Raw genomic sequence first — 27,504 nt, forward strand, 5'->3', positions numbered from 1 at the left:
AGATAACCTTACATTTTTTTTTAACAAATGAAGATACTTTTCTTTTCTTTTTTTAAGCTGCATGTTGTTTGATTCAAACGTGGAAAATTTCACTTTCACGCTGAAATAATGATCCTATGCTGGTTGTGTTATTTAGTAGTCGAAAATATATGCAGCAATGTAATATTTAGGTCCTAAGGAAAGATAATTCACATATAGTGGTACGTAGATTAGCTACACTTCAGAAAAAGTATCAAGACCTCCAGAGGGTTTGTTCTTTGGTGTCTGCATGGTTCATGCACTAGTAGGTTAACACTTCCCTAGTGTATCTTCTTCTTACAAACTACTAAAACTCAACCTAAACGGAGTGTATTGAATGAATGAGCAGTCAGGCTTCTCTGAGGAAGTGATTTACACTTGCTGTGTCATCATGATGTTCTTGCTGATTTGTCAAATATGCTGTCTGGCTCTCCACGATCCAGGCTGCAATATCAGATATAGTGTGTGTGTGTGTGTGTGTGTGTCTGTGTGTGTGTGGAGGGTTGTGGGGGTGTGGTGAGAGGGTGAATGAGTTTAAGCCCCAGCCTCCGTCTGTGCACACTGCTCAGTCCTGCAGAACAATGCTCCAGTCACCAGAGGACAGATTGGGCGGCAGCTGCATTGTTGAAGGACAGCAAGCCAGACACACTTCAACCCCCCCTCCTGGTGCACGTGCACACACACACACACACACACCACACACACACACACACACACACACACACACACACACACACGCACACACACACACACACACACACACTTTGCCAATTGTATTATGAGTGGCAAAACCGATCTGCAAAAGATATTTTGCTGGACAAAACATGAGAAATATTGAATCCACGATGACGTCTCTGCAGACAAAATCCCAACAACATTAGAGAAGTGGAAAAAACAACCTTTTTTTTTTTTTATTTGTATTTATTGAATCATAACTAAACCCTAACATTAAAGGAAAAACAAAACACTAGCCATGATTAGTAATTGAAGTCACAATATACACAACTGTAACTTCACATTGCACTCTCAACCTAAAATAGCTGACTCTTCCCTACCCCTTTCATTGTCCTACCCTTACTCTCTCTTCCCTGTTCCATTCCCTCTCACTAAGGTGTTACACTCCCCTTTCTTTTTATATTCTTCCTTTAATAAAGTTTTTCCTACCCTTCCTGAGGGAGGGCTAGTGATGGTCACAATTATGCAACAAAATAGTTGCATTAATTTAATTGCTATAATAAAACATGAATAGTTGACGTGAAAAGATTGCATTACATGTAGTGTTAACCTTCAACAGCATGTGCAAACAAGGTTAAAAAAAAAGTCAATTGGGGTCTTTGTTATACATATAGATTTATTCTAAATGAAAATATCTATCAACCAACCAAATTTAGTTTTTCAAAAACAGCTGTTGAAAACACACATATAATCTTTTTTTTAAAACATAAATCTATATAGTTTCCTATGGAACACGCATTTCACAGCATGCCTGTCAAAAGAAAAGTTTCTTTCAAAATCAAAGTAATGTCCAACATGAGAGACATTAAGTATTGATTTATTTTTGACCAGCTGTCAGCGACCCACCTAGTGCAGGTCCACGACCCACCAGTTGAGAATCACTAATCTATTCTACAATGTTGAGCCATCTTGGCCGTGACGTCAATGAATAGATAATGTAATTACTCAGCAGCATTCCAGCAATATTTGTTGACAGTTTGTGTGGGTCAGTGTGTCATTATTTCATAGTTTTACGTGAGACTGGGATTTTCTTCATTTTTCAAACAAATGGCTCAGTTTTTGTCTGGATGGCTGGATTTTATATTAGAAGAACATCATGGGGGAGCTGAGAACAATGCATATTGACTTGTTGTATCACACTTTATTGTTAACTAAGTCTAGTTCTAAGAATAAATGGTACATTATAATCAGTACTGGTACCATAACAATGAGTATCAGGTTGAATAGATTGTTGATAGCATCTTTGTGACCACTACAGAGGGGTTGACACTTGTGAACAACAGGACATGAAGTACAATTTGTGTGTGTTTGTGCATGTGGGAGTGTGTGTCCTTAATACACTGCAGAGTGAGAGTCAAAAGACATATTGTTATTTTAAAGAGGTCACTGCATTTAGCTATCACAACAGGTCACTCTTTGTTTCAACAATCTGTGCACTTTGGAAGATTTATTGGTTCACTGTCAGAGAGAGGACATGCACACACACACACACACACACACACACACACACACACACACACACACACACACACACACACACACACACACACACACACACACACACACACACACACGCACACACACCTGCTTATCCTGTATTATCCTGTTTAGGGCAGAGGGAACAGTTATCGTGCAACCCCAGTCACTGGTATTTGTATCCTGCTACGTCTTCACATTAGAAACAGGAAGAGTTTTCTTAGTGTGAATTGTCAATTCACACTAAGCACATGTTCACTGGCTTCTTCTTCTCATTCCAGTTACGCCACTATAGGCAGGAACGGCGGGGTCGGTCAGACACCAGGGAGGTCACGGAAGGCCTTGAACTGAATGTATGAGAGGGCTTCATGGGCCTGAAGGACCATCTAGAGGATGGGACAGGCCACATCCACTGTCTGGGGTTGGATCTTGACTACCTCCATGTGGAGGGTGCTGAGCGACAGGATGGTTCAAGTAGCTCTACGGCTGCTAGGAATCTACAAGTCCTTCAAACTGGAGCGGACGTCCCAAAAAGCAGCAGTGGTGGAAGCAGCACTTCCTCTAGTGCTCATTCAAGCTGCAGCAGCAGCAGCAGTAACTTTTCTGAGGAGTGTGTCCTCTCTGACAGTGAAGATGACCGTCTCCAAACAGGGACTGTCTCTAAACGTAAACAGCTACTTCAAGATCTGCCTGCCCTAGACCAAAGACAGTGCTTAGTGTCTCCACGTATTGAAAAGGACCAGGCTTCAAATCCATTAACTGAAGACCCTACTCCTCCAGAACCATTAACTCCCAGTATTCCCATCACAGAGTGTCGCAGCAAGGTGGAGTTTGCCCTGAAGCTGGGCTACTCTGAGGATCTGGTGCTGCTGGTCCTGAGGAAACTTGGCCACGAAGCACTCATCAATGACATACTGGGAGAACTGGTGAAACTGGGAACCAAAACAGAAATTGAACAGCAAACAGGTCCAACTACCACTCTGTCGTCCTCCCTAATGTCGCCGGCTTTGGTCGTCTCCTCCTGCTCCTCCTCCAATTCTTCTCTGGACTCCTGTATGACTCTGTGTCCTTCCCAGACAGTGGAAGACAGAGACAACCTGCGGCCAGTAGTGTTGGATGGAAGCAACGTAGCCATGAGGTAAGAAACTGATGCACACAACATTTTAGCTAAAGAAAGACACTTTCAGTGTTGTCATTGTCGGCACAGGATTGCTTCATTTTGAACTGCGTCCCTATAACAGCGTTTGTCTTTTTACTGTGAATTATTGTAATATTTGGGATTTTAAAACTCAGTGAAAAAAAAAAATGAATGAACCAATTAATGAATATACCATTTTTAAGAGTTAGATGTTCAAATGGTGCCCTGTGATGGACTGGCGCCCTGTCCAGGGTGTACCCCCGCCAAGCGCCCTATGAGCGCCGGATATTGGCACCGGCAGACCCCCGTGACCCTATTAAACGGGAATAAGCGGGTATGAAAATGGATGCATGGATGTTCAAATGGATTTGCAATGGTCTAATTGCTAATTTATCTTTTTATATTTTTACACCTAATGCAAATACGGACAGATGTTACGTCCTTTAGTTTGTTCTGGTATTTCTTTAATAAACAAACAAAAACAATAAACAAAAATCTTTCTTTCTATGAGAAAGTAAAAGTCTGTAATCAGAGGAAAAATTACATCATAGTTTCCCTACAATAAAAAACAGGAACAGATAGCGGAAAAAAACAACTCAAGACAACAAACTTCAAAATCCCAAATTACAGTTGGAAAACATTTTATATAATAATAATAATAATAATAATAATAATAATAATAATAATAATAATAATAATAATAATAATAATAAAATATTTCATTTTACATTAATCGCAATATAAAGACATTTTTATCACTACAACAAATTGGGCAAACACTTAGCAAGCCAACTTTATTGCAAAAAAAAAAAAAAAAAAGAAGAAAATGTATAGCAGCAATCTTAGATCAATCAGGTTATCCCTCACATTCACCATAAAAGCATAATAGTGTCTTTTATGAATATTACCATACTGTATCTTATGCTCAGCTGCCATAAACCATAACCCTAAATATATCAAGAACTTCCTCATCAACTTATGCCATCAACAGCAATCCTTAGCACATGAAACTACACTCTCCACTGTCCATAAATGAACTACAAAGGGCTTAGACAGTATGCTAGGAGGAATTACAGAGGCATTCTGATTTTTTAAAACACTTGCTGGTCAATGCTGGGCCATCTTTCCTTCAGGGTTATATAAGACATTGACAAACCAAATTACTATGAAAACTGGACAAAAATCCCATGCTTCCCTTCAATTACCAATTTATTTGACTAATAACCTGGACAAAAAATGATCTCTAAAACACTCATTTATGGTAAATGGACTTGATTTATGTAGCGCTTTATTCCTACACTGAAGTAGTCTCAAAGCACTTTATTCACACACCAAAGGGATTGAGCTGCCATGCAAGGTGCTAGTCAACCACTGGGAGCAACTTAGGGTTCAAGGACACTTTGACGTATAGACTGGGATTGAACCCAGAAGACGACCCCTCAGGAACGGAAACAAGTAGGGGAAGTAATAAACAAAAACCTGAAATAAAAATGACATTTGTTGAAATAATAACAATACTCAATGAGTGGTTTGAGTCAACTTAAAGTCTTTAAAATACACATTTGTTAGGTCAACTTTGATGTTACATCTCCTTCTCTGATTGTGACTAATGTTTTCCTTTGCTTGTGCAGTCATGGAAATAAGGAAGTATTCTCCTGCCAAGGCATCCAGCTGGCAGTCGATTGGTTCCTGGAGCGAGGTCATCGTGACATCACAGTTTTTGTCCCAGCTTGGAGAAAGGAGCAATCTCGTCCTGATGCTTTAATCACAGGTAGCTTTTGAAACATAAACTTTTGTCACCCTTCAAAGTAAACCAACACCATTAAAACCTTAATGGCACAATTATTTCTCTCTTCAGATCAGGAGACCCTGCGCAGATTGGAAAAAGAGAAGATCCTGGTTTTTACTCCCTCTCGACGTGTGCAGGGGCGCCGTGTTGTGTGCTATGATGACCGTTTCATCGTCAAGCTGGCCTATGAATCAGATGGTATAATCGTCTCAAATGACAACTATCGGGACCTTGCCAATGAAAAGCCAGAGTGGAAGAAATTCATAGACGAGCGTCTGCTGATGTACTCCTTTGTAAATGACAAGTAAGCAGACTTTATAAAACCATCTTCTGGTGCAAAAATGTAATTCATGATGACAAATTTTGAATTTGGCATTAAGGATGAGGTTGTTTTTTGTTTTTTAGGAAGAACCTCAAATTAAAGTGGAACACCATTTCAAATTGAGAACATCAATGATAAAAAAAATTTTTTTTAAACTAAACTCTTCTTTTTTCATCTATCTCAGTACTACTCTCAACCTTTGTTGACTGTTGATTTATGTCAATTCATCTTCTGTTCAAATATTACCTGTTGGTTTTCATTAAACTGGATTCTCCATCTTGTACTGTTCCTGCCTTTGCCTTTTGAATCTGAATCTGAAACGGTTGGAACCAATCATGAGGCAGTGTTGTGGTTTAGGGCGGGATATCCGGGTGTGACAAAGGCAGAAGGGCCGAAGCAAAACTGCCGCATGCGCAGTTGCGGGGAGAGGAACTAGGTGGGCTACCGCTATTAGCATGCCGATGACAACATCATAATTTATTACCGTGTGATTAGCTAAAACCAATCATGGTGGACAGGTGCTTCGCCCAATCAGCTTCAGGCATTCTGTTCCTGTCCCTCCCTGGTTCCAAAAGGATTAGCCTGACACATACCCAGATTGATGTAGAGAACTTGAGTTAGAGGGAGGGCTACACATCAATCTGGCTCTTCCAGGTTAGGTTTTCATGCAAAGATAAAGCCATCATTTTTGCAGCTCAAGTTTTTTTTGTCAAGTATAAAAGTTATATTACTATGTGATTTCAAAAAGTCACCAATCATTGAATAAATTACTCGTGCAGTGCCCGCAGGAAGTATGTATTGCTATAGAAAATTGGGAGGTTAAGTAGCTTTTTCATGGATGGCCAAATGACGTTTCAAGGTGGGACGTCAGGGACATTTAGGTTTGTCGTGAAATGTGTAGAGTGATAACTATTGTGTTTTCAGATAATAATGAATAAATTGAAGTTATGCCTGGAGAAACACTTTGAGACACTCACATTTACATGGGAGCTTTAATTCCTCTTTAATTCAGAATTAAAGTTCAAACATATTTAAACTGAGCTTGTAAGCACTTAATTCCTAATGCAAATTTAATTCTGAAATAAATACACACACGCACACACATACACAGACACACACACTCCAGCAAAGTGTTGGTGCACTGCCTGCCGGGACAGGCCGGGTTTTATTGCCACAGTGATGATGTCAACAGTCCCAACTCTCAAGTGATTGGCTCCAGCGCGCACGTGACTGTTGTCACTTTGCTCCCAGTGGACAATTTTATGAAATAATTTATTAACGGTCTCATTGCAGTCCAAACAAATCCGACTTTTCACACCTTTGACCCAAGCAGCAGCCATGTTGAAAGTCTCAGGTCAATCTGAGCCTGATTCGCAGAGATATTTGAGGAACACACACAGACAAACAGACACACAGACAGACAGAGCTCCCTTACTTTATAGATAGATGCTCCTTTGGGCTTTTTGTGATATGAAGGTTCCCATTCTTATCTGAAATCTTGACCCATGTGTGTAGATTCATGCCTCCTGATGATCCACTGGGACGACATGGACCAAGTCTGGAGAACTTCCTGAGGAAGAGGCCAGTTATATCAGAGCAGAGGAAACAGCCCTGTCCTTATGGTAAGATGTTTCGACTCTTTCAGGGGTGTTGGTTCTTTGAGCTAGCCTGTTTGCTATTCACTGAACTGCGATCAACTTGAAATGGAATAATTGATTTGTTTCCTTTTTTAATAAATGCACCTCTGTGAAGGACTGTTGTCACGCAAATACCAATTATTTTTTAACTTGAAACATTTACCTGACTGCTTGTCTTTATCTGTTAGGGAAGAAATGCACATATGGCCATAAGTGTAAGTTCTACCATCCAGAAAGAGGCAGTCAGCCCCAGCGTGCCGTGGCAGATGAACTCCGAGCCAGTGCCAAAGTGTCATCAGTGACTTCCATTGGTCTGCTAGAGCATGCTCTGATGGGGACAAGCCAAAGTTCTGATCATTTAGAAGGAATGGCTGGAAATCATCAAAACAATGGGGCCAAACAGCTAAAGCAGAGTCCTCAAAGAGCTCTGACAGTCTTTGAGGATAGGTTTCAAGATCACCACAAAACAGGAGAACTTACAGTAAGCAGCAGCAGCATTACAAGACACCCACCTCCGGGAATCTTCTCATCAGGACACCCAGTCCCAATAGAAACCCCTGGAACATGTAGTAGGGACGCATTCAAGGCTGTTGGAGCCCCAGTCTCAAACCAGGCTGATGTTTACCTGAGAAGCAGGTCTCCTGAGGTTAGCTACAGCTCTTTCGTGAAAGGCTACTCCAGTTTGAGTCTCAAATTAGAACAAAGTCCTGAACGGTTCTTTCCTATTGATCTTCGGTCAGGATCTCGGCTCTCCGACTGTAGCAGTGATGGCAGCACAGACACTTTCACCCCTGATATGCTTTCAGAGAGTCCAAAGTGTCGCCATCACCATCCTCACCATAATCATCTGTTCTCTGGGCAGTATGGCTGTGCTTCTCCAGTGTCTGGCCACCACTATCGTCACAGCTTTTCTGTTCATCAAGGACTACAGAGACCACAAGGTCTTTATTTTGAAGACCCCTCATCCTCTATTAGCTCCCGCTCTTCGCCCTGTTCTTTCAAGACATCTTCACCCTACGTCACTCCTCAGATACAATATCCATTGTTTAGCAGCTTTTCAAATGAATTTCTATCTAGAGCTCCACAACCTTCGCAGACGTCTCAAACTTCGCCGCTGCACCAAAACCAGAGGAGCCCACTGTGGCAGGATGGAGGGCCTCAGGACCCCAGACTGTGTAATGAATCACCACTTCATTCGAGAAGAAACTACTCTAATCAAGAATCTGAGCGTCAGATTAACTGGGACTCCAATTTTCAGCCAGCCGTGAAGCCTTGCTACAACCTCTTTCCTCATAAGAGTCTTCCTCAGCTTCACGGGAAGTCTTGGCACTCTTCGTGGGCTTCGAAATTGCATTCCTTACCTCATGTTCATTCTGCACCAAGTCTCCCAGCTCTCCCACTGCAGTCGCTCTCACCAAATCGCACCCACAACAATTACCTCCCCACAGTTCCTCAGCACACAGAGACTCCTGGGTTGGGTCAATACCAGGATCGACGGGAGCAGCTGTTTTTTAACTTGTGCAGCATCTTTCCTTCAGATATGGTGAGGATTGTGATGGCCAGAAACCCTCATCTGATGGATGCTCAGGAGCTTGCGGCAGCAATTCTTCTGGAAAAATCCAGACTTGGTTCTTGAATACAGACCAAGTTGTCTGTTGGAACTTCATGTTCACTTGGTTTTATATCTAAGTGACGATCCTTAATAATAACTTGTATCAATAGAAATATCTAATTTGAGATTCCTCAAACGGTTGAGGAAAGGCTTTACTTCGCTGCTTGAAAATCAGGTCATTATTTTAATGGTGTATTGTAATTGTTTTGCTTTTCAAGCACTTAAAAAACGAGGGTTAATGAGAGTTTTGTTTTCATGTTTAGGATGCTTTATGTTATAAGATCATGCTATGGAGGCTTTAAATGTGTTTCTATGATAGCCGCTTTATTTATTTGTTCTATTTTAAGTTATTTTAAATTATTATTTTGGGCACTTTTTTGTTATTGTATTTGGTGTTTTGTTGGCAATCATATCAGGGTATGAGTATTTCTCAGCATTGCTGTTCATCTGTCATTTTTATTGTCTCTTGAGATGACGACGTCAAGTACAAAAATGTTCAAATTATGAAATTGGTGTTTATGATGGATGAAGTTTTTTCTTCAGTAGTAGAAGATAGGAGAGAATAATTGCAGAGAGCACCAATGAAAATTCAAAAAATCGCCCTATTAACAAGACAGTGTCATTCGTACGGTTGCCGTATGGACAACCCCCAGTGCTATTGGTACGTTTACTGAAGTACACATAGTCTTAGGGTTAGGGTTAGAGTTTGGTTTAGGATTAGGGTTAGGGTATAACCTTATATCGCAACACTTTTTAGGGTTAGGGTATTGGTTTATGGTTAGGTTTAGTCTTAGTCACGTGACCTAAACAGACCAATGACCAGTGACGTGCCATGAGGACTAGGGGTGGGTAGGCAGGGCGTTGCAATTCGAGACCACCAATGTTAACACCAATGACAATTCCATGTGTTTTGGCAAGTGTTAATTCAATTCAATTCAATTCAACTTTATTTGTGTAACGCAATTTACAACAAAATCATGAACAAGCATGTAGCCATCTAACAAAATCAACATCATAAAACACCATTAAAGAAACATAAACAATTATTTAATATAGCCTCCATACTCTCCCAACAAGATATATCTCATGACACGACAGCGCATCCATTGTTTGTGTTCAAACAGCCTCAGTGAGGCGCATCTACAAAGTCAATCTTTCCATTCACTGTGAAAAATACAAACAATTTTCTGACCTTACCTTTGCTGAAGGTCTGGTAACTCAGGTGTTGGTCTTCCATCTTTAAAAAGCTGTCATTTTTCCTCAAAAGAAAGTTTCTCTATTGTCTCTAGCACTGTCATCCTTTCTGTAGTGTTATCCCGCTTCTAGCTAGAGAACATAGCAGCAGCGGCCACGCTGTATCAATTTACTAATGCACTGTGAACTTACGTATAGCATTTAGCATAGCATGGTTACGTCCAAAGGCAGCGTAGACAGCTGCCTTTGGACGTAAAACACATAAAAACATACTATGGAAACAGAGGCAGAGCAGCAATGTGCTTGTGGGAGGGGGTGTGGCCTGAGACTGTGCAGCGTCTCTGCCTTACCAGGAAATAGTGATGTTTAGTCATTTGGGCTATGAAAAACACAAAATGCTGACACTTTCAAACTTATAGGTATTATAGGAAATGGAAAAATAAATAATTTATAATTATATTATAATTAAAATAAATAATCAAAATATCAATTCACCCATGGGTAGGCACTGCCTACCTTGCCTACTCTGACTGCAGGTCACTGCCAATGGCTGACCTATCACGTGACCTAATCTGACGAATGAGGGACGCTGAGTACAGATAGAATGCCAGTATATTGATACAACCTTACGGATAGACACTGCCTATTAACAACTAGGTGTTGACTTTTGATTTACACTTGTTTCCTCCAACTGGCCCATAATCATCCAACAATCCCCTCCAGATTAGACCAGGATTAATTAACAACAGATACATTTTGGTAAAACAAAAATGTTGCTATTACAATGATATATGTCCATTGGTGAGTGTTTCTGCCTCTCAGTGCAGAGACTGTAGGTTCAAGTCCTGCTGGTGGCCCCCAAACTGCAGTCAGTTTTATCTGCCCTACGAGGAGGCTGGGATAGAGTCCAGCATCCTCTGTAACCCTGTCCAGGAAAAACTGGTAGAGATAATGTGGTGTTACTTTAATTTATGTCTTAAATTTCTACTTTTCTTATGTGTGAATATGTATAACGATGAGACACAGGGTCTCCTTGGTCGGTGACATCACCACTAGAACGTTTTTCCATTTTGATCTGACAAGGTCAACCTGGACTTCTGTTAAATACACAAACAGTGCACCCATGTGCACAGGCTACTTTTGTTTTGGATCCACAAACTGTTCTCATGGGCAATAAAACTTCACTGGTGGAATCTAAACGTGATGCTCGACTCATATCAGAATTATCCATAATGCATAATCCATTAAAATGTACCAAAAGTAATACTCAGCATTACTGGGTGCTGTTTAGCAGCCTGGTGGTTGTAGAAGCTCCAAATGAATTTAGTTTTGCACTGCGGAAACAAATACAACTACAACTTTATTTGAATGTCATCATGTGCATCATGGCGTTCACGTCCTTACTCGAGTATTTACTGATGAATATTGAGACTAAAGACTGTGTAAAGTAATATGACAACATTTTACTTCAAAAGAGGGATTATTGTTTCCGTCGTGGGTAATTTTGTGGTGAATCATGATGAGCAGAGCTTTATGGGTGTAGCATATGGGGTAGCGAATGTAAAAACTCGGTCACTGTTTCATAGCTGACATACTCTGAACATTAACTCACTTTCCTCACATTTGACTAATTTTTTTTTCCCTTCAGACAAATTAACTTAAATCCGCATGTTCTATTTAATTGTAAAAATGTGTAAAGATTAAAAATAAATCTAAATGTGAAAATGAAATCCAAGTGTTAAATGTAAATCTTCAATGTTAAATCTTAACATGCTGTTTTACATGAATCTCTGTCTCAAATGAAAGAAAAGTGAGCTAAATGTGTCGGCTATGACTAATTCCTTTAGGAATAGCAAAGGCAGCTGAAGTGGTTTTGTGATGGACTGGTAAAGTATAGGGTGTCTTTTCCCTTTAGTCAGTTAGGATGGGCTGCACGAAGGACGTACAACCCTGAACCAGATGATGTGTAGAAAACATACTGTACATAGAACTGTTTAATATGTCTCTTATGATGCAGTGCTTTGAAATACAGATGCCACCAGTGAGGTTTCTTTTCAGCCTGAGTGTTTGTAAAACCAAAACTTGAACTCAATATATTGTATTTGATGACACCTCTCCCTGTTGATACAAATTGTATCCTATAAGATATTTAACAAGATTGTGGTTTTTCTATATATATCTAAAGATTGTGTGCATTTATGTGATGACATTTTTGCTTTTTGGAAGGGGGAATAAGTTGTATTCCAATAAATAAAAGTGTAGGAATGAGTGAGGTTTGTATTGATATTGAACTGAATGTGTAGCACTTCAGATAAGCTGGTGTAAGCACGTACTGTAAATCTGAAACGCAGTAGCTTTACATCGCTTTCTTTAACAGTGAGAGTTGTTAAATTCACTGGAGCCAAAACTAAATGGGTAATAAAATACTTTGTTTTATTAAGGCTGGCTTTAAAACCTTGTGCCTCACTTCTTGACTTTTAAAAGCTTTCTTTGTGATTTCTGGCAGCATTTTTGTGTTACTTGACCATCTTAAGGTGCTTTCATTCTACTGGGTTTAACAAATCTCTAAAGGTGGTGTGTCAACATTCCTGTGGATAGAATATATCTTATGTGCAAGTGAAAGCTAAAATCTATATTTCTATTACAATGTGTTTAAAGAAGTACTTCTTTGCGTGAACAACACTTTTACTCTGAACCGGAGCTTATCAATGGTGTTTTTCTAGTTTTGGAAATTGTGCTTCCATTGTGTTCAGAGTTTTTCAGCACTGGATGTTAACCATATGTCTCCATTGTCCAACAAGAGGACAGACAATGTGATTTTTGGGAATTTTTTTTTAACTTTGACACATAAGTCGTAATATTTCACTAGCTGTAATTTTCTGACTGATTAAAACCTTTTGTTTAATGACAAAAAGAACACGTGTAGGTTATCTAACTAGATTCAAGTTTCACACAGCATTTGCACGAGAAAAAGTTTTGACAAGACAATAAAGGGAAAAAGTAGGTGCAGGTCACTGGTAGTCTGTGAGTGTCCATGAAGTGACAAAGTATTTGGTCTTAATTGGTTTTAAAATAGCATTATTTCAATCAAAATGTGTTGCTTTCAATGTGAAATCAACTAATATACACTATATTAATTTTATTTAATTTTTTTGTAGAATTTTCTGTGGCTCGTGTTCCATCACTAAGGTTATTTCAGCAGTCAGAGGTTAAAATGTTGCAGCAAATGTGGATTTATGTGTTGCAAAAAAGGCATTCCTGCCAATATGTTTCTCTATTTCTAAAAGCTTTAGCTCAACTATTCTGAAGTAGCCAAGATTGATACAAAAACCAATGAAGTGTGAGAAATTAATCCAGGTTTTATTCGCTAGATTGGGATCTGACTTTCCATAATGTCCACATCTTTCTTTAGCCTAGCAACATGTCTAGCTATTAGCCATGTGAATGCTGAACTAACATTATGCATGTCCCAATAAAATTCACCCCATAGCGTTAGCTCCTCCTCACTCACAAACACAAGTTATTTATGTCAACCTACCTCTTACACTTTTCTTCATTCTCTCAGGAAACAAATCCTCATTCAAGAGCTCAGAGGGAACAGCTGATCAGCTTTCATATTTGGTTAGTGGGCTTTGTAACAGCTGGAGTGAGTGCGGACACGTACAGGGGAATAAGATGTTGTGTGCTTAGCTGCATTAAAGAGAATTTCTCAGACCATCATCTAAATTACAAATACATCCAGAGCTGGACTTTGGTGCGTTAATGATGTTCCTGCAGAAGTTAAAAAAAACAAAAACACTGACAAATGATTTCAGAGAATCAAATTGGAAAGTAAAGCAAGGCTGAATCCGACCACATCCTAATTATGGGTAATTATTTTTCATTGTAATCGCAATTAAAAATCAATCTGTAACCCAAGTTACACAAAACAGGACATTCTGTGTTAAATTCAAAAAGTGCTTGAAAAGAAGGAGATGGTTGTCGATACCTCTTTATCACTGATAACATGTTGGTTTTGTCTGTTTTTTCATTTTTTAATTCTTTCAATTCCAGTTGGTGAGGCAACTAAATTGCCTTTTATCTAAAAGTAAAATCATTAAATGGCCATTTTAGTACCATACTTCCAAAATGTCCTTTGTGCTTCCTTCACACTGCCCAGTGGTGTTAGATTAAAGTGTTCCACTGTTGCTGCTTTTCACTATATTGTCTTAAAATGATGGGACAGGAAAACCTGTCCACATTATTTTATTTTTGCATTATGAAACATGTCACAGTTGAATTTTTATTTCCTTTTTTTTTTTTTTAAGAAATAAGGCCTAAACTGAAAAGAGGGAAACACAAGCTTAACACTGATTTTTGGAAACTGTGTGAAAAGAAAGTGACCAATAAAAGCAGTTTGGAAGCTTTCATGCATTGTTTGGTCCATGATGACGTAAACACCATTAATATAGAACAATAGAACTTATGGATCATCCATGAGTAGAACCAGGTGAGACGTTTGTCTCAACAACTCTAGCCAGGGAGCCAGGATGCCATTTGTAATTAAATCACAATACTTGTTTACAGTATAGCAATATTATTTACCCTTAGTGATCACTACTAAAAAGTTGTATTTTTAGAGAGCGGATAATGCCAATAAGTAGAATTTAGTGTGCTTAATGGTATGGATGATCCTTAAGATCATAAAAAACTGAATTGCAAAATAAACTAAGGTGTATTGTCCTGGATTTTTGGAACATTTTGATGCCTTGATTATTGAAATGTGCAAAAAACAGAAATACATAATAAATGAAAGCAGCACAACTGCCTGCCTGTCAATATTTCCAGCTGTTTAGTTGTACAAAGCCAACCTGACGTAACAGGCTAACCAGCAAAATAACAACATGCTAACTTGGACTCTGTGCAGTATTAGCCATAGCCATGTTCAGGCAGCAACATTTTCTAGAGATCAAATGATCAAAGTCAAGAATCTTCTTTTCTCATTCACAACACCAAGATGATACCGCGGCTACACATTTGGAAATATAAATTCATTCTTTATTGTGGGGCAAAATATATATTTGAACAAAAGTCTCTGCTGACAGAGAGCGCCATCACAGTAAGAATGGAAAATAAGCCAATCTAGTTTGTTTCCACACAGCTCAGTGTATGTGAACTGACAGCTGTTAAAGAAGATAAATTAAATGAAATTAATCATGACGTGACAAAACTAAATGAGAGCAAAACATGAAACAAATAAGGCGTTAAAAAAAACCTAACAAATCATTCTAACTGCTCAGCGAATGACAAACCATGTAAAAATCAGGTACATAAATTAAAGCGTTCTGCCAACAAGCCACAGCTACAATTGGCCGTTTTATTCCATTGTGTAAAAAGCACAATATAAACATCATGAACAGATTCTGTCTAGTTTTGAAGCTCTCGTTTTCATGAATTTTACATGCAAGCATCAAAATTGTCATTCATGTGCAAGGAAGGCAGACACGTTGCTTGCTATTCTCCAGCCTCATTGAGAACAGGTGTGCTTTGCTGGACAATGGGTTAAAAAAGAAAGAGCAGACAGCAGTGCAGCAGGACTACGCTGCTAGGCAGAGCTTTGGCGATGCTGAAGCTACAAAGCCTGTTAGCCGTTAGCTGGACTTTCTCCTGCACGGATAAATCCAGGAGTGACAGCAGGGTTTCGGCTTCACATAAAAACGGAGGCGTTGCCATGGCATCGAGACCAGCCGTCCCTTTCCAGCTTAGTCTTCCCATGCGTTCCCTCTGGCTCACATGGACTCAAACTCATCCACCCGCTGCTTGGTGTTGCCCTGGCGGATCTGACGAAGAGTTTTGTATTTGTCTCTGCCAGCCCTGACGTTTTCAGCATGGAGCATGTCGTTTTGGGTTTTCTTGGTGTCGTCCCGTGCTTCTGCCAACTCTGAACTCAGAGCCTGATAGATGAAAGAAAACAAAGCAGCTATGAGAGTAAAACCCAGTTTATTCTATGCTCTCGTTCACTGGTCCTCAAACTTTTCACAGTCCCGTACCCCCAACTCCTGCACACTTAACATATACAATGTAGCCCTACAGTGAAATTTGTGTGAATTTTACTTATCCTGTTGGGGAATAATATATAATAAAAAAAATAATAATCTGTAAGCACACAGTAAATGATCTTATTCAGAATAATCACTTGATTTATTTAACTAATTAGCCTACTGGCATTTTCATTAAGAAACAATCGCTTTTATTTTGGAAAATTAAATCTACCAAACATTTGTTGATTGAACCTATACCAGTAATACTTGCATACACATATTCATAACCCTGGAACTGTGAAATACAACTTTAATGAGAAGGGTGACGTTGAGGATGCACATAACGCTGCAATGTTTGGCTGAATTTGAGAGTCTTTAATTGTTCTTCACAGAAAGTCTTGTTCTATATTTGGTTTTCATGCTTTTCAAAGCTGAAAATCTCTTTTCACACCAGTATGTGGTGACAAAGGGCATCGAACATGTTTGGCAAGCACAAAGAAATGTAGCCCTTGCCATATTTCGCTTTTCGAAATCGAGATTGTTTTTCTTTCACCGCGAGAGGGCAGTCTTATATACAGGGGTGGAAAGTAATGAATTACATTTACCCTCGTTACTGTAATTGAGTCGTTTTTGTGTATTTCTACTTTTGAGAACTTTCAAAAATCTGTAATTTTACTTTTACGGAAATAGATTCTGTTGCAGAGTAAAATAAATCCTGCACGCTCGTCACACACCTGTTTCTGTTACATAAATTACAATATTTGGTTTCAAGTAAAACCATATTTTTCATCAGTCCCCGGGTGTTTACTGGTGAGTGCAGGCCAGGGGCCCCGCAGCACCTCGTCCTCACGGGGCGATCCTGCCAAAAGGTCTCGCTGGTTTCTGTGGATCCTCTCCCTCCAGAGTCTTCCGTGTGCCACGTCCTCCAGCAGTGCCAGATAAGCCACCGTGTCTTTACGCATTGTGTGCGCGTTCCTTTTTATAACAGCTACAGGTGTTGCAGCCAATTGATCAGCAGTTTTGCGCAATGATCACTTGATTTTAATTACAATTATTATTATTATTATTATTATTAATATAAAATGCGCACGCACATCACTCTGGGGTGTCAGTATCATTTTTTCATCCTCTGTTTTTGGCAAATATATCCTTCATATATGATCTGTATTGTGAAATGTGCAACGTTCCATTATTTCACACAAATGTATCTATTTCACAGAGCTGTCATTAATTTCATCCTTCTCCTGTTGGGGGTGGAATTTCCTGTTTCTCATGATTTCGTGAGAAGTGCGCAAATTATCTCGCCAGGATTTTTTTTTTTTTTAAGTCCCAAACGTTGTTTATAAATGAGGCCCTGGTAGTGCTTAGATGTTTATGCACAATTTACGTATAATCAATGTAATGTGTTCATTAGACGGTTTGTATGCATCTATGCATTTTAAACAAAGTTTTTGACATTCCACCTAGAATGTGTTATAGACTTTATATAACATACTGAATGCATTTCCTGCTTTCAGAGATTCCTAAAGGCAGGAATTGTTCTCTTACTGGAAATGTTTTATTGGATGCTCTGACACATTGGATGTATTGACACAGGCACTTACCTCATCGAATTGACATCCTTGACATTTATTTTATTCATCCAGGTTTGCCACACCATGTCTTGTTCTCATGCACATTATTTTGAAATTGTGTACTTTAATAATAATAATAAAAACCTAGTTTGATCTATATACACGTTTTTGTACTTTTTTATTGCATTGGAGTAACTAAGTAAAAAGTAACTAAGTAGCTTTTACTCTGATCTACTTTTTACTTTTATTCCAGTAGATTTTTACACCAGTAACAGTACTTCTACTTAAGTAGAAGTACTGTTACTTTGATGGAATTTTACTTAAGTAGATTTTTTCTGTACTCTTTCCACTCCTGCTTATATAGGCCAATGTGTAACTTGTTGCTCTTTTTATATTCTATTCTATTCCCGTACCCCACTTTGAGAACCTAGGCTCAAGTTGAACACACCTGCAGCTGTTTCTTCACGCGTTCGTTCTTCTGTGCCTCAGTGATGCGCTCCTCCTCGTTACGGTGACCAGTTACGCCGTCGTTAAGCAGCTCAGCGCTGGCCTCCGCGTTGGTTTCATCGCTCTCGTCTTGCTCTGGTGCTGGGGGTGTAGTTACGGCAGTCTTGAGCTCCTCCCTGGTTTTCTCCAGGTCATCTTGTGCAGAAAGAGCCTAAAAACAGCATTAATGGCAAACAAATTTTAACAGTGGCGAATCTAAACTCACATTTTCTCTTTGTTTCTGCAACTGAATTTGTTACGATTTAATTTTCTCTCATGGTTGCACATATGTTGCAGTGGATGACTGTTAATGCATTGACATTTGTAAACAGTAAATACTCCTTTATGGCAGTCGGGACAATAAAGCTGTAATGTAGTGTACATTTCTATGAGCACGACACAGTTTTGCTACAGACGTCTCTCAAAATGTGTTGCAAAACTCAAGCAGCTCAGATTCACATGAGAAAAGTAGTTTGTGCATCTGTAGCGGCAGATTGGAGAAGTTGTAACCAGAGAGTTGTGGTTGTAAACGATCATTTACACAATTAAAAAAACATGAATAAATGTTGGATTACAAGTTTACAGCTGTAACTTTATGTGTAAATATCAGTCTCTAAATTTTTTCCCATCATTTGTGACGTTAAATTTATTTCACGTGTGTGGGTTTTTCATACACAAGCTCACATCACATTCTATAAGCTCTCACATTTTGCAACATATCTCCATTCATACCCAGTCTCCCAGCCAATCAACACTCAGAACACATGTAAACAAAGACGCACGTAACCATGATGCCTTCTCGGCCATGGGAAATCTCAGCATCAGTTAACCACTGAATACACACAAGTGGAACAAAACCAGAACATAGAACCCAGTCCGTTACAGTATGCAGACCAGACCGGGGGGCCCGTGCGTGGAGCGCAGAACTGACTGAAGCACGTAGTCATATTTGTTCCCTGCGCTCCAGCAGCAAGTGAGGAATGAGCAAAATCAGCAAATAATATTCAGTGAATGTGAACGCTGAACAACTAAACGCAACACAACGCCGCCAATATCCCGTCCCACTACTAGCAGAAATGATACCACAACAATATAGAAGTGTTTTTGTGTTTATTAAAAAATATTATGTAATAATATATATATATGTAATAGAGATTAAGAATTTTTTTAAAAATGAAGCCTGAGCCCAGAAAGTGAGCGGGAAAATGAGAATCTAAACCCCATTTGTAACCCCCAGAACTAAACGGAATCGAATAAAGTCAAATTAAAGCGGTTTTCCATGTAAACCTCAATTCAGAATTATTATTTTCATATCAACACAAAGCAGAACACTTTAGTTCCAAATAATTGAATTTGGAATAACTAATTCCAAATGAAAAAACATGTAACCATGGCCATTGAACTCCTTTAAAACAAAGTTATTTGTATAATGCTAAACCCCATGGGTAGTTAATGTGAGAGCTGCTTTTACATTTCTTCATTGAAATTCTCTTTTTATTTCAAAAGGCAAATTTAAATCAAGTACATTATTTACACTCTTAGTCATTCAAAGATGGAAAGGATGGATCCCTACTGGCCTTCTGGGGTTATATTTTACCTATAACAAAATATTCCAGTAGAGACCAATAAAAAACCAGAACAGAATTGTGTAGTGGAAGGTGGAAGATGCATGTGCGTGTGCGTGTGTGTGTGTGACCTTGAGTTGCCATTCTGTTGCCTCCTCTTCTTTCTTCCTCTTTGCATCCTCGAGCAGAGCGATTTTGGCGGTAAACTCTGCTAACTCAGCAGCCTGGTCAGAGACAGAAGATGTTGCCAAATTAAGCTCAACGTGTTTCTGAACCAATCAGAAAGAATTGGGTGTGCTTGACAGAACTTAATGTGAGACTGTTACCAGCTGCTCTTGGTTCTTCATCTGGTCTGCGGCCTGTTGAGCAAGCGCTGCTTTGGCCTCCTCCGCTGCCTGCCTCTCTCTCTCCAGCCGCTCTGCTTCCTCCTTCGCTCGCTTCCTTTCCTGCTCCAATTCCAGCGCCTTCCTGGTCTGCTCCTCCAGCTCTGCAGTCACATGATCACAACACACAATTTAACTTGTATGATTATAAAATTCAGAAGCTAATCTAAATGACCAGTGGCATCAGCACATCAATATGAATATATAAGATACTTCTGACAAGACAAATCTATGTCAACTTGTTCACATTGGGTCAGAAGTTTAATAATTAATGTTTGTCTGTTTAATTGCAACAGAATGTACAAGACAAGTAACGGGTCAGAAGTTACATTTCTATCTCCTTAAAGCTGCAATATGTCACTTTTTTTGCCATAATTTGGTCAAGAATCCATAATCATCTTTGAGCATAATGTAATCAAAGTGTTCTGAGTGGACAGTGAATCTCATCTCCATCTCCTGGCTCTGTAAAATGACATAAATCCAGGAACATGACACTTCAAGTATCTGGATGTAAGCCAATCAGAGATCTTCTACAAACACGTGTGCTCCATGAGCTGTTTTGAGTGTTACTATTGGCTGCTCATCTGAAGTCAGACGAATTCAGGCACCCTCGGTAGTAAAAGTGTCCAAGCAGAAGTCTCCATAACAACGTTAGACACAAAAGTTATACAACAAATCAAAGGGAAAAAGGCAGACTAAGGTGGATAAGCAACAGTTTAAAGCCACAAACACTGAGGAGGAACGGATCTCTTTCGTTGTGCGTCCTTGCGGACCTCCGTGACTGCACACACACACACACACACACTGGTGTCAGGGTGAGAGTGAGAATAGTTGGGATGAATTGCGTGTAAACCAAAAAAGGCAAGGCAAATTTATTTGTATAGCGCATTTCATACTCAAGGCAACTCAATGTGCTTTACATGATAAAACATTCAATAGTTTAAAATCAATAAGAACATTTAAAATCATCAACAAACACATGACAAAATCTCTCTCTCAATCATATGCAGTAGAGGAAAAAAAGTGCCTTTAACTTTGATTTGAAAATGTTCACATTAGATGCTGATTTCAGCTCTGCTGGCAGTTTGTTCCACTTCTTTTCAACATAACAACTAAACGCAGCATCACCATGTTTACTGTGAACTCTGGGCTCCACTATCTAACCTGTGTCCATAGATCTGAGAGACCTGCTGGGTTCATACCTGACTAACATCTCATTGATGGATTCTGGACCAAACCCATTCACAGATTTATACACTAGCAGCAGAACTTTAAAGTCTATTCTGAGGCTGACTGGGAGCCAGTGTAAAGACTTTAAAACTGGACTAATCTGACCTCTTTCTTCTGGTTAAGCTTATTGTGAAGGTGAAATAATTTTATAGTCTGGATGCGGAGTGATGGTTAACAGTCTGCTCAGAGCGTCAAGCAGCTGGGCTCACAGCCGCCTGTGTGAGCTCTAGCAGGGACGAGCAGCTGCTGCTCAGGACAGTAACTACAGGGTGATACGTGTATTCATATTAGAGTCTCTAAAACACCAGGAAATTATCCAATAACACAAAATAAAGTCCACACACTTGTCACTATGTCTATATTGAGCATCACAAAAGACACCAGTAAGGGAGGTTGAGTTTCAATTTCGGTTTCAAAACGGAGCGGAGAGAGATTCTACATACCGCAGCTTTATTTGACACAGAACTATTATTTATATTCATTCACACGTCATAATGCATCAAAGGATATGTTAAGGTTTCATTTAAACAGACAACTTTTTCTCCTGACATGTTTCGACTGCCAACTGTCAGTCTTCCTCAGAGGTATCTACTGATTGCCTTGATGTATCCTCGTGAGTTCTTTCTGGGTGTGGTCAACTCAGGCTGGCGACGCTCCCTGTCGCCCGATGAAGAGAGTACCAAATGTGAGAGAGTAAGAATGTTCCCTGATCCCTGTTGATGTGAAAGCTCCGCCTCCTGCTCTTGATGGCTTCTTTGATCCATCGTTTGTGTTTGTTTCCTTCTGTGCAAACTACCGGTATTGTTGCGTTGTCCCAATCCATGATGTGATTTTCTGTTCTGCTGTGCCTTTTCTTTCCACATCCTTGTGAGTCTTCCTGCTGTCTCTCTTTCACACTTCCTCCAATTCCTCCAATGTTTGTTTTTCCTTGTAATAAACCTTCTTCCTGTTAACATGAATCTGCAATATCAGATCACTGCAGCCGGAGAGAACTCTCAAGTTGGCCAGGCCCAGAAATAACTCATAAGGACACATCAAAGCATATGTCAGGAGATCAAAGTACATTTAAAAGTACATTTCCTGAAAAAAGTTGTCTGAATAAATTAAACCGTAGCATATTTTTTCAAAAAAGAAGAAAAAATAAACTTGCTAGAATTATTATGCATCAAAAGAGTGTATTTATACTATACACACTTCTACTTGATACATCATGCACACATGAAACCTCAGTTGTCTTTGTTTTCCCGTTGACGCACACACCTCCATGACTCCGGCCACTCCTACCTTTCTGAGCTCTGTGAGTCTGCTCCTCAATCTGCCTCAGCCTCTCGATCAGCTCGTCTTTTTCTCGCTCAATTCGCTCCCTCTCTTTCTCTGCGTGCTCGCGCTTCTTCTTCTCATTCTCCAGCTGCGCTCTGTGAAGGATTGCAAAAGAAGTTATCGTAGGATTCGCAACTGTTTGTTTTCCAAAAGAAAAGAAAAAAATGACACTTGTGCTCGTGAAGAAGGGAACATGACTGAGAAAATCTGGAAGTTGGTTAATAGCTTCAAAGCTGAAGTATGAAAACCAGACACTGTCATGGGAGGCCAGGACGTATGGAGGCCTATGAAGAACTGCAAAGCCAAAGACCAACCAGTAAGTCCATGTTGTGTCTGGTCTGCCAGTGAGAACAGCAGAATGGAACAGAACAGAGTCCCCTGCTGGTTGAAGCTACCAGTCATATCCTCCAGGGTTGAGGTCAATTACATTTTGAAATTACAATTACTTCTTCAATTATCCATGGTAAATGACAAAGCAATTACGATTATGTTGACTGGCATTTTGTCTAATTACAATTAAAATTACAATTATTATATCCAACTGAATTAAATTACAATTACATTCTCAATTAATAACGTTCAATTACAATGAATCACAATTGTTGAGCCATTAATAAGCAAGCCCATAAAAATAAACCTTCCTCCAGTGTTCGCTTTCTTATGATCTCTTATAATAACGGGTCGGTTTTGATCCAAGTCATAAATCATCTGTAAAATACAAAAAAAAAAATATTATCCATCTATTACTTTGTTTTTAATCTCTGTTACCTTGTTTGCCTTCCTCATACATGAAATATTGGTAATGATATTTTTGGTGTGAGCATCTTAGCCTTTTTTGTGTCTGTATACCCCTCAATGTACATTTTTAAATAGTAAAATGATCCTCAAGAGAACTAACAGGAAAACTTGATATGAAACATATTTTAATAATTGTTAACTACGTACTGTATGTGCAAGCCATAGAACTAATACACGGTTCCCCAGTTTTGCGTTTAAGTGACAACAGATGTAAATTAGCATTACTAACTCTTGGGCATTTACAATATGTAATTGTTTTTTTTTTTTACATTTGTTCATCAATGTGCACTGTCCCTTTCAAATGAAGAAAAAGAAAAAAAAATACATTGTAAACGACAGTTCTTATAGAGTGTTCATGCCAGGGGCAACAGGTTTTTTTCCCATTATGATTCATATTATAATTACATCATAATTGGAAACTGTTTCTCAGCTCTAACTCACCTCCCTGAGCTGGATCTAAGGCTGAACGATTAATTGAATTTGCGACATTATTGCAATATCATAAAACACAATTTTCTAATCGCAAAGGCTGCATTTTTTTTTTTTTTGTAATAATTTATTTGAAGTTCGTTGAGAGTTTGATTTACCTAAAAAACGACCAATTGGTTAAAGCAGATATCAGTTCTCCTTACTTTACCTGCACTTATTATGTGTGGTGTTACTGACTGGATATTAGAAATCTGTTTATTTCATTTATTTAGACTGTCCTGTTAAGTTCAGAGAGTGTTTAAGAAGTGCAGTCCTCATGTTTACATATTTCATGAAACGTGAAGTTAGTTGAATATGTTGAAGAGGTAAAGCCACAGAATTGTTTGCTTTATTGTTGTAATCTGTGCTTTAAAATGTATATTTTATATTTATTTGAAGTTTAAATAAATCTGAAATTGTTTATTATGATACAGATTTATTTATTGCTTGTGTTCATTGAAAAATACATGACAAGAGGCCTTTGAAAAAATAATTCCATATTAAATTGCAATCGCAATATTGAGGAAAAAGATCGAAATGAGTGTATTTTCAAAAATTGTTCAGCCCTAGCTGGATCATCACAAGGGTATGAGATTAAAGTATAAGAAGAAAACAAACAACTTGTATTAATGGGACAGTCACCGTGATGAGAACAAAACACTGCTAAAATCTGAAAACAATAGTGAAAAGCTTTTGTTATTGTGCTAGTGAAATATCAATTATAACCATCAGAAGAATTGATGTGCACCAACGTCTCATGTAGGTAAAGATAAAAGCATCTGATCAGTACCTCTCCATCTGTTTGTGATGCTTCTCCTCTCGAGCCTGAGCTTTCATTTGCTGCACCTCAATGGTGTCGGGTTTCCTCCTCCTCATGTACAGCTCATGGTTTCCCATGCACAACGCCAGGATACGCTTGTTAATCCGCAACCGGGGCGCATAAAAGATAAAGTCCTGCAACAAGTGTGAAAGTCACAGCATGTTTTCCTCTTCCCATAAGTGTGGAAATAGAAATGTTTGAATGCAAAGGACTTACTGGAGCTTTTTTGTCGATGGGCTTGATGACAAACTTCTTGTCATTAAAAGAAATATTCCTAATCTCGCTCCATGGAAAACCGATCTTTGGTGACAACCTGAGGGAAGGGCCACAATTTTTACAATTTCACCTCTTATCTATTGAAATTTGTCCCACTGCTGTACACATTTTCACCGACAGAGGGCGCCATCATAAAACAAATCTGGAGCCAACAAAGCAGTTCAGTAATTCTGTCATCTATTGTATATCAGTAGTTTCAAACCTTTTTTTCTTCAGGTGTGCACACACTTTGTTTATTTAACTCCTGAACAACATTCAGTGACCAGGGAAGATGCAATTTTCAATAAACTAAATTATCTTCTTTTTTTAATCTCGAGCATTAGATCAGCTTTTATGGAATTCTATATTGATGTTACCATCAGAAGAAACTGCCTCCTACACTCACACTTATGTCTATTATAAAATGATATTCAACCACATAAAAATAAAAAAATCATTAGAGATTAAAATTTCTACTTTAAAAGAACGTGTATGAGAGTTACTTGTCCTCGTGCTCGTAAATGTTGAGTCCTAGAGCGTCCACCCCGAGCCACAGCTCTGTGCCTTTCTTGTTCTTTATTTCAAAGTAGTTGACGCCGTACATTTCCAAGTCCTGAGCTATTTTCAGGTACTCCATCATTGCATCTTCTCTGCACACACACGAAAAATTAACAATAAATTCAACATGAAGGTCCTAGATTACGTCTGACGTCTTTGTTATTGAAATGCTGGTTTACCTGAGCATGCTCCTGTGCTCCTCGTGCCAAGTCTGTATTCTGTCCTCCCACTGCTCCTTTGTCAGCTTGTGTTGCTCCAAAACTCTGCAGCACGCACATACACGCACACACACGCGAAACAGCAATTAATATTACTGAAGCCATATGAATTAGTTCTAATGTTGGACACCGAAAAAATAAAAAGGTTAGAGGAATCCCCCCTCAAATGAATGACAAAAAGTCCAGATAAAAATGTAAATACAATTTATGAACTCCTTTCTTTATCAGGTTAATCATAATCACTCCTTTGAAAAAAAATAGAACATTGTGTGCTTTAAATTTTGGGGGGGGTGTATAAATCTTCAAAGCACAAGGTTTTTAACTATTAACTTACTGATCAGAGGTTCATTTTCTACACTTCTTAAAAAAAAATTAATGTCTTCTCAGTTTTGGAACAAAAAGCAAAAACTAGAGGAAAATCCAACATTTTCTCTTGAGTAGCATCACTGCCTGCTCAAAATTCAGTTTTTTAATAATTTTTGAAAATGTTTCTAAAATGTAACACTGTAGTAGGTAAAAAAAAATCAATCTTTTCAATAAATAGATGTATGTATTTTTACCCTCAAAGCTTGGATGTTTTCCCACTTTAGACATTCGTGTGTTTAGTCTTGTAGGATAAAGAAAGGTAAAGCTCCACCAACATATTTAATGCAACATTAATTTGAATAAAGTTGTCTAAAAAATGAACGTACCGTTGTGGCAGTAGCCGGTCAGAGGCCAGGTATCCAGGTTTGTTTAGGTCTTTGTTGTAATCGCCGTACTTGGCCTGGACTGCGTAGGAGGCCAGCAGCACGGCAGTCTCTGGAGGGCAGTAGTTCTCATCATTAAGAATGGCCTCCTTCACCTGACAACACACACACACACACACACAAGTAATCAACCCTAAGGACTGAATTGCCATAAATGCACCACAAACAACCAGAAACTCCTGAAGCCATAAAGCAGAACAGCATCAGATGAGGCTCATTAACTACTGATATTGAAGCTGTAAATCACATTTCTGTTTTTAAAATAATCTATTACACAATGAGTAAATCCTAAGCATGCTGAATGGTGCACACTCAGTATAAAGCACATATTTGGCACCTGCAGGAAAAAGAGCTTTTGTGTGATCTCTTGGATGAGTTCTTCAGAAACATCTTCTGGGAAAAACTTTGCCCTGAACTTGAACTGAAGGGGATTTTCCTTCTTCACATCCTGCTGAGTGACCTGCATGGAACACCCAAAAATAAAACGGTTACGTCAGATATTTATTTCAGTGCATCAAAAGCTGAGAATTTCTCACCTTCTTGTTGAGTTTGAGCCACGTCACGTAACCTTTGCTGTCGGTGTACTGCAGCCCGAAGAACCACACCTCCCTCAGACCAACAGTCTTCACCACCTGAAACACATTTTAATGGGAACCTTTCACTTCTTTGAGAGGAACCTTTCATTTCTACTGCTTGTCCTGAATAGAGTTACAAGGCAATGAAACACAGAAGGAAATATCCAAAGACAGACCACGTATGATTAGGGAGAATATGCAAACTCTGTACCAGCAGATCTCAAACCTGCAACAGCTGTACAGGGAGGAAGTAAAGGCAAGTAGGGAGCAACTAAGCAGATTTCATTTAAAACGAAATTCTTAATGTTGTCTAGGTTTTTTAAAAAACTGTTTGAATTTGCCCAACGTGTCAGATATGTTATCAGTTCACTTATATCAGATACAGTTTTAGCTAGTTTGTTAGGTAGCCAGGTATTGGGAAATTATCAGTGTGGTAGGCAAAATGTCTGATTGAATATTGCCAGACATCATTAAAATGTAAATTGACTCTCCTAAACATAAAGCTTCGTCTTTGCCCTGGAAAAAACACACTTGTTTATACAAACTTAGATGCTTTTTAAAGTA

At 38.9% G+C, this 27,504-nt stretch overlaps 2 protein-coding genes across 3 annotated transcripts in view; one reads left to right on the forward strand and one right to left on the reverse strand.

Annotated features, from left to right (window-relative positions):
* The first annotated feature begins 2,597 nt into the window (after window positions 1-2,597).
* On the forward strand, window positions 2,598-8,751 carry LOC114455688 (probable ribonuclease ZC3H12C). The gene is made up of 7 exons (XM_028437068.1): window positions 2,598-3,367; window positions 4,999-5,138; window positions 5,226-5,460; window positions 6,994-7,100; window positions 7,304-7,761; window positions 7,922-8,056; window positions 8,521-8,751. The coding sequence occupies exons 1-7, from the start codon at window positions 2,598-2,600 to the stop codon at window positions 8,749-8,751; spliced, it is 2,076 nt and encodes a 691-aa protein (XP_028292869.1).
* A 5,475-nt stretch (window positions 8,752-14,226) lies between these two features.
* Window positions 14,227-27,504, reverse strand: part of LOC114454830 (radixin) — a 43,219-nt gene continuing 29,941 nt past the window's right edge. The window contains exons 4-15 of one of the 2 annotated variants that reach the window (XM_028435620.1): window positions 26,902-26,997; window positions 26,703-26,825; window positions 26,309-26,460; window positions 25,578-25,661; window positions 25,344-25,490; window positions 24,802-24,898; window positions 24,556-24,719; window positions 22,464-22,594; window positions 19,893-20,053; window positions 19,698-19,790; window positions 17,964-18,173; window positions 14,227-15,854 (exon numbers count right to left, since the gene is read on the reverse strand). In XM_028435620.1, the coding sequence (XP_028291421.1) occupies window positions 15,690-15,854; window positions 17,964-18,173; window positions 19,698-19,790; window positions 19,893-20,053; window positions 22,464-22,594; window positions 24,556-24,719; window positions 24,802-24,898; window positions 25,344-25,490; window positions 25,578-25,661; window positions 26,309-26,460; window positions 26,703-26,825; window positions 26,902-26,997 (1,623 nt within the window). In that variant the 3' untranslated portion in view covers window positions 14,227-15,689. The remainder of the gene's footprint in view (window positions 15,855-17,963; window positions 18,174-19,697; window positions 19,791-19,892; window positions 20,054-22,463; window positions 22,595-24,555; window positions 24,720-24,801; window positions 24,899-25,343; window positions 25,491-25,577; window positions 25,662-26,308; window positions 26,461-26,702; window positions 26,826-26,901; window positions 26,998-27,504) is intronic. The other variant, XM_028435621.1, reaches the window with a different exon arrangement.

Source organism: Gouania willdenowi, chromosome 21 (genome assembly GCF_900634775.1).
Source record: "Gouania willdenowi chromosome 21, fGouWil2.1, whole genome shotgun sequence".
NCBI classification, from domain to species: Eukaryota; Metazoa; Chordata; class Actinopteri; order Blenniiformes; family Gobiesocidae; genus Gouania; species Gouania willdenowi.

What these genes read in the sequence shown, in the direction of transcription:
- LOC114455688 (XM_028437068.1), top strand. Translation starts at nt 2,598, where the DNA reads ATGGGCCTGAAGGACCATCTAGAGGATGGGACAGGCCACATCCACTGT. An exon ending in TCCTGATGCTTTAATCACAG is followed by an intron (nt 5,139 to 5,225) that starts GTAGCTTTTGAA and finishes TTCTCTCTTCAG; the next exon opens with ATCAGGAGACCCTGCGCAGA. An exon ending in AGGACTACAGAGACCACAAG is followed by an intron (nt 8,057 to 8,520) that starts GTCTTTATTTTG and finishes CTCCCACTGCAG; the next exon opens with TCGCTCTCACCAAATCGCAC.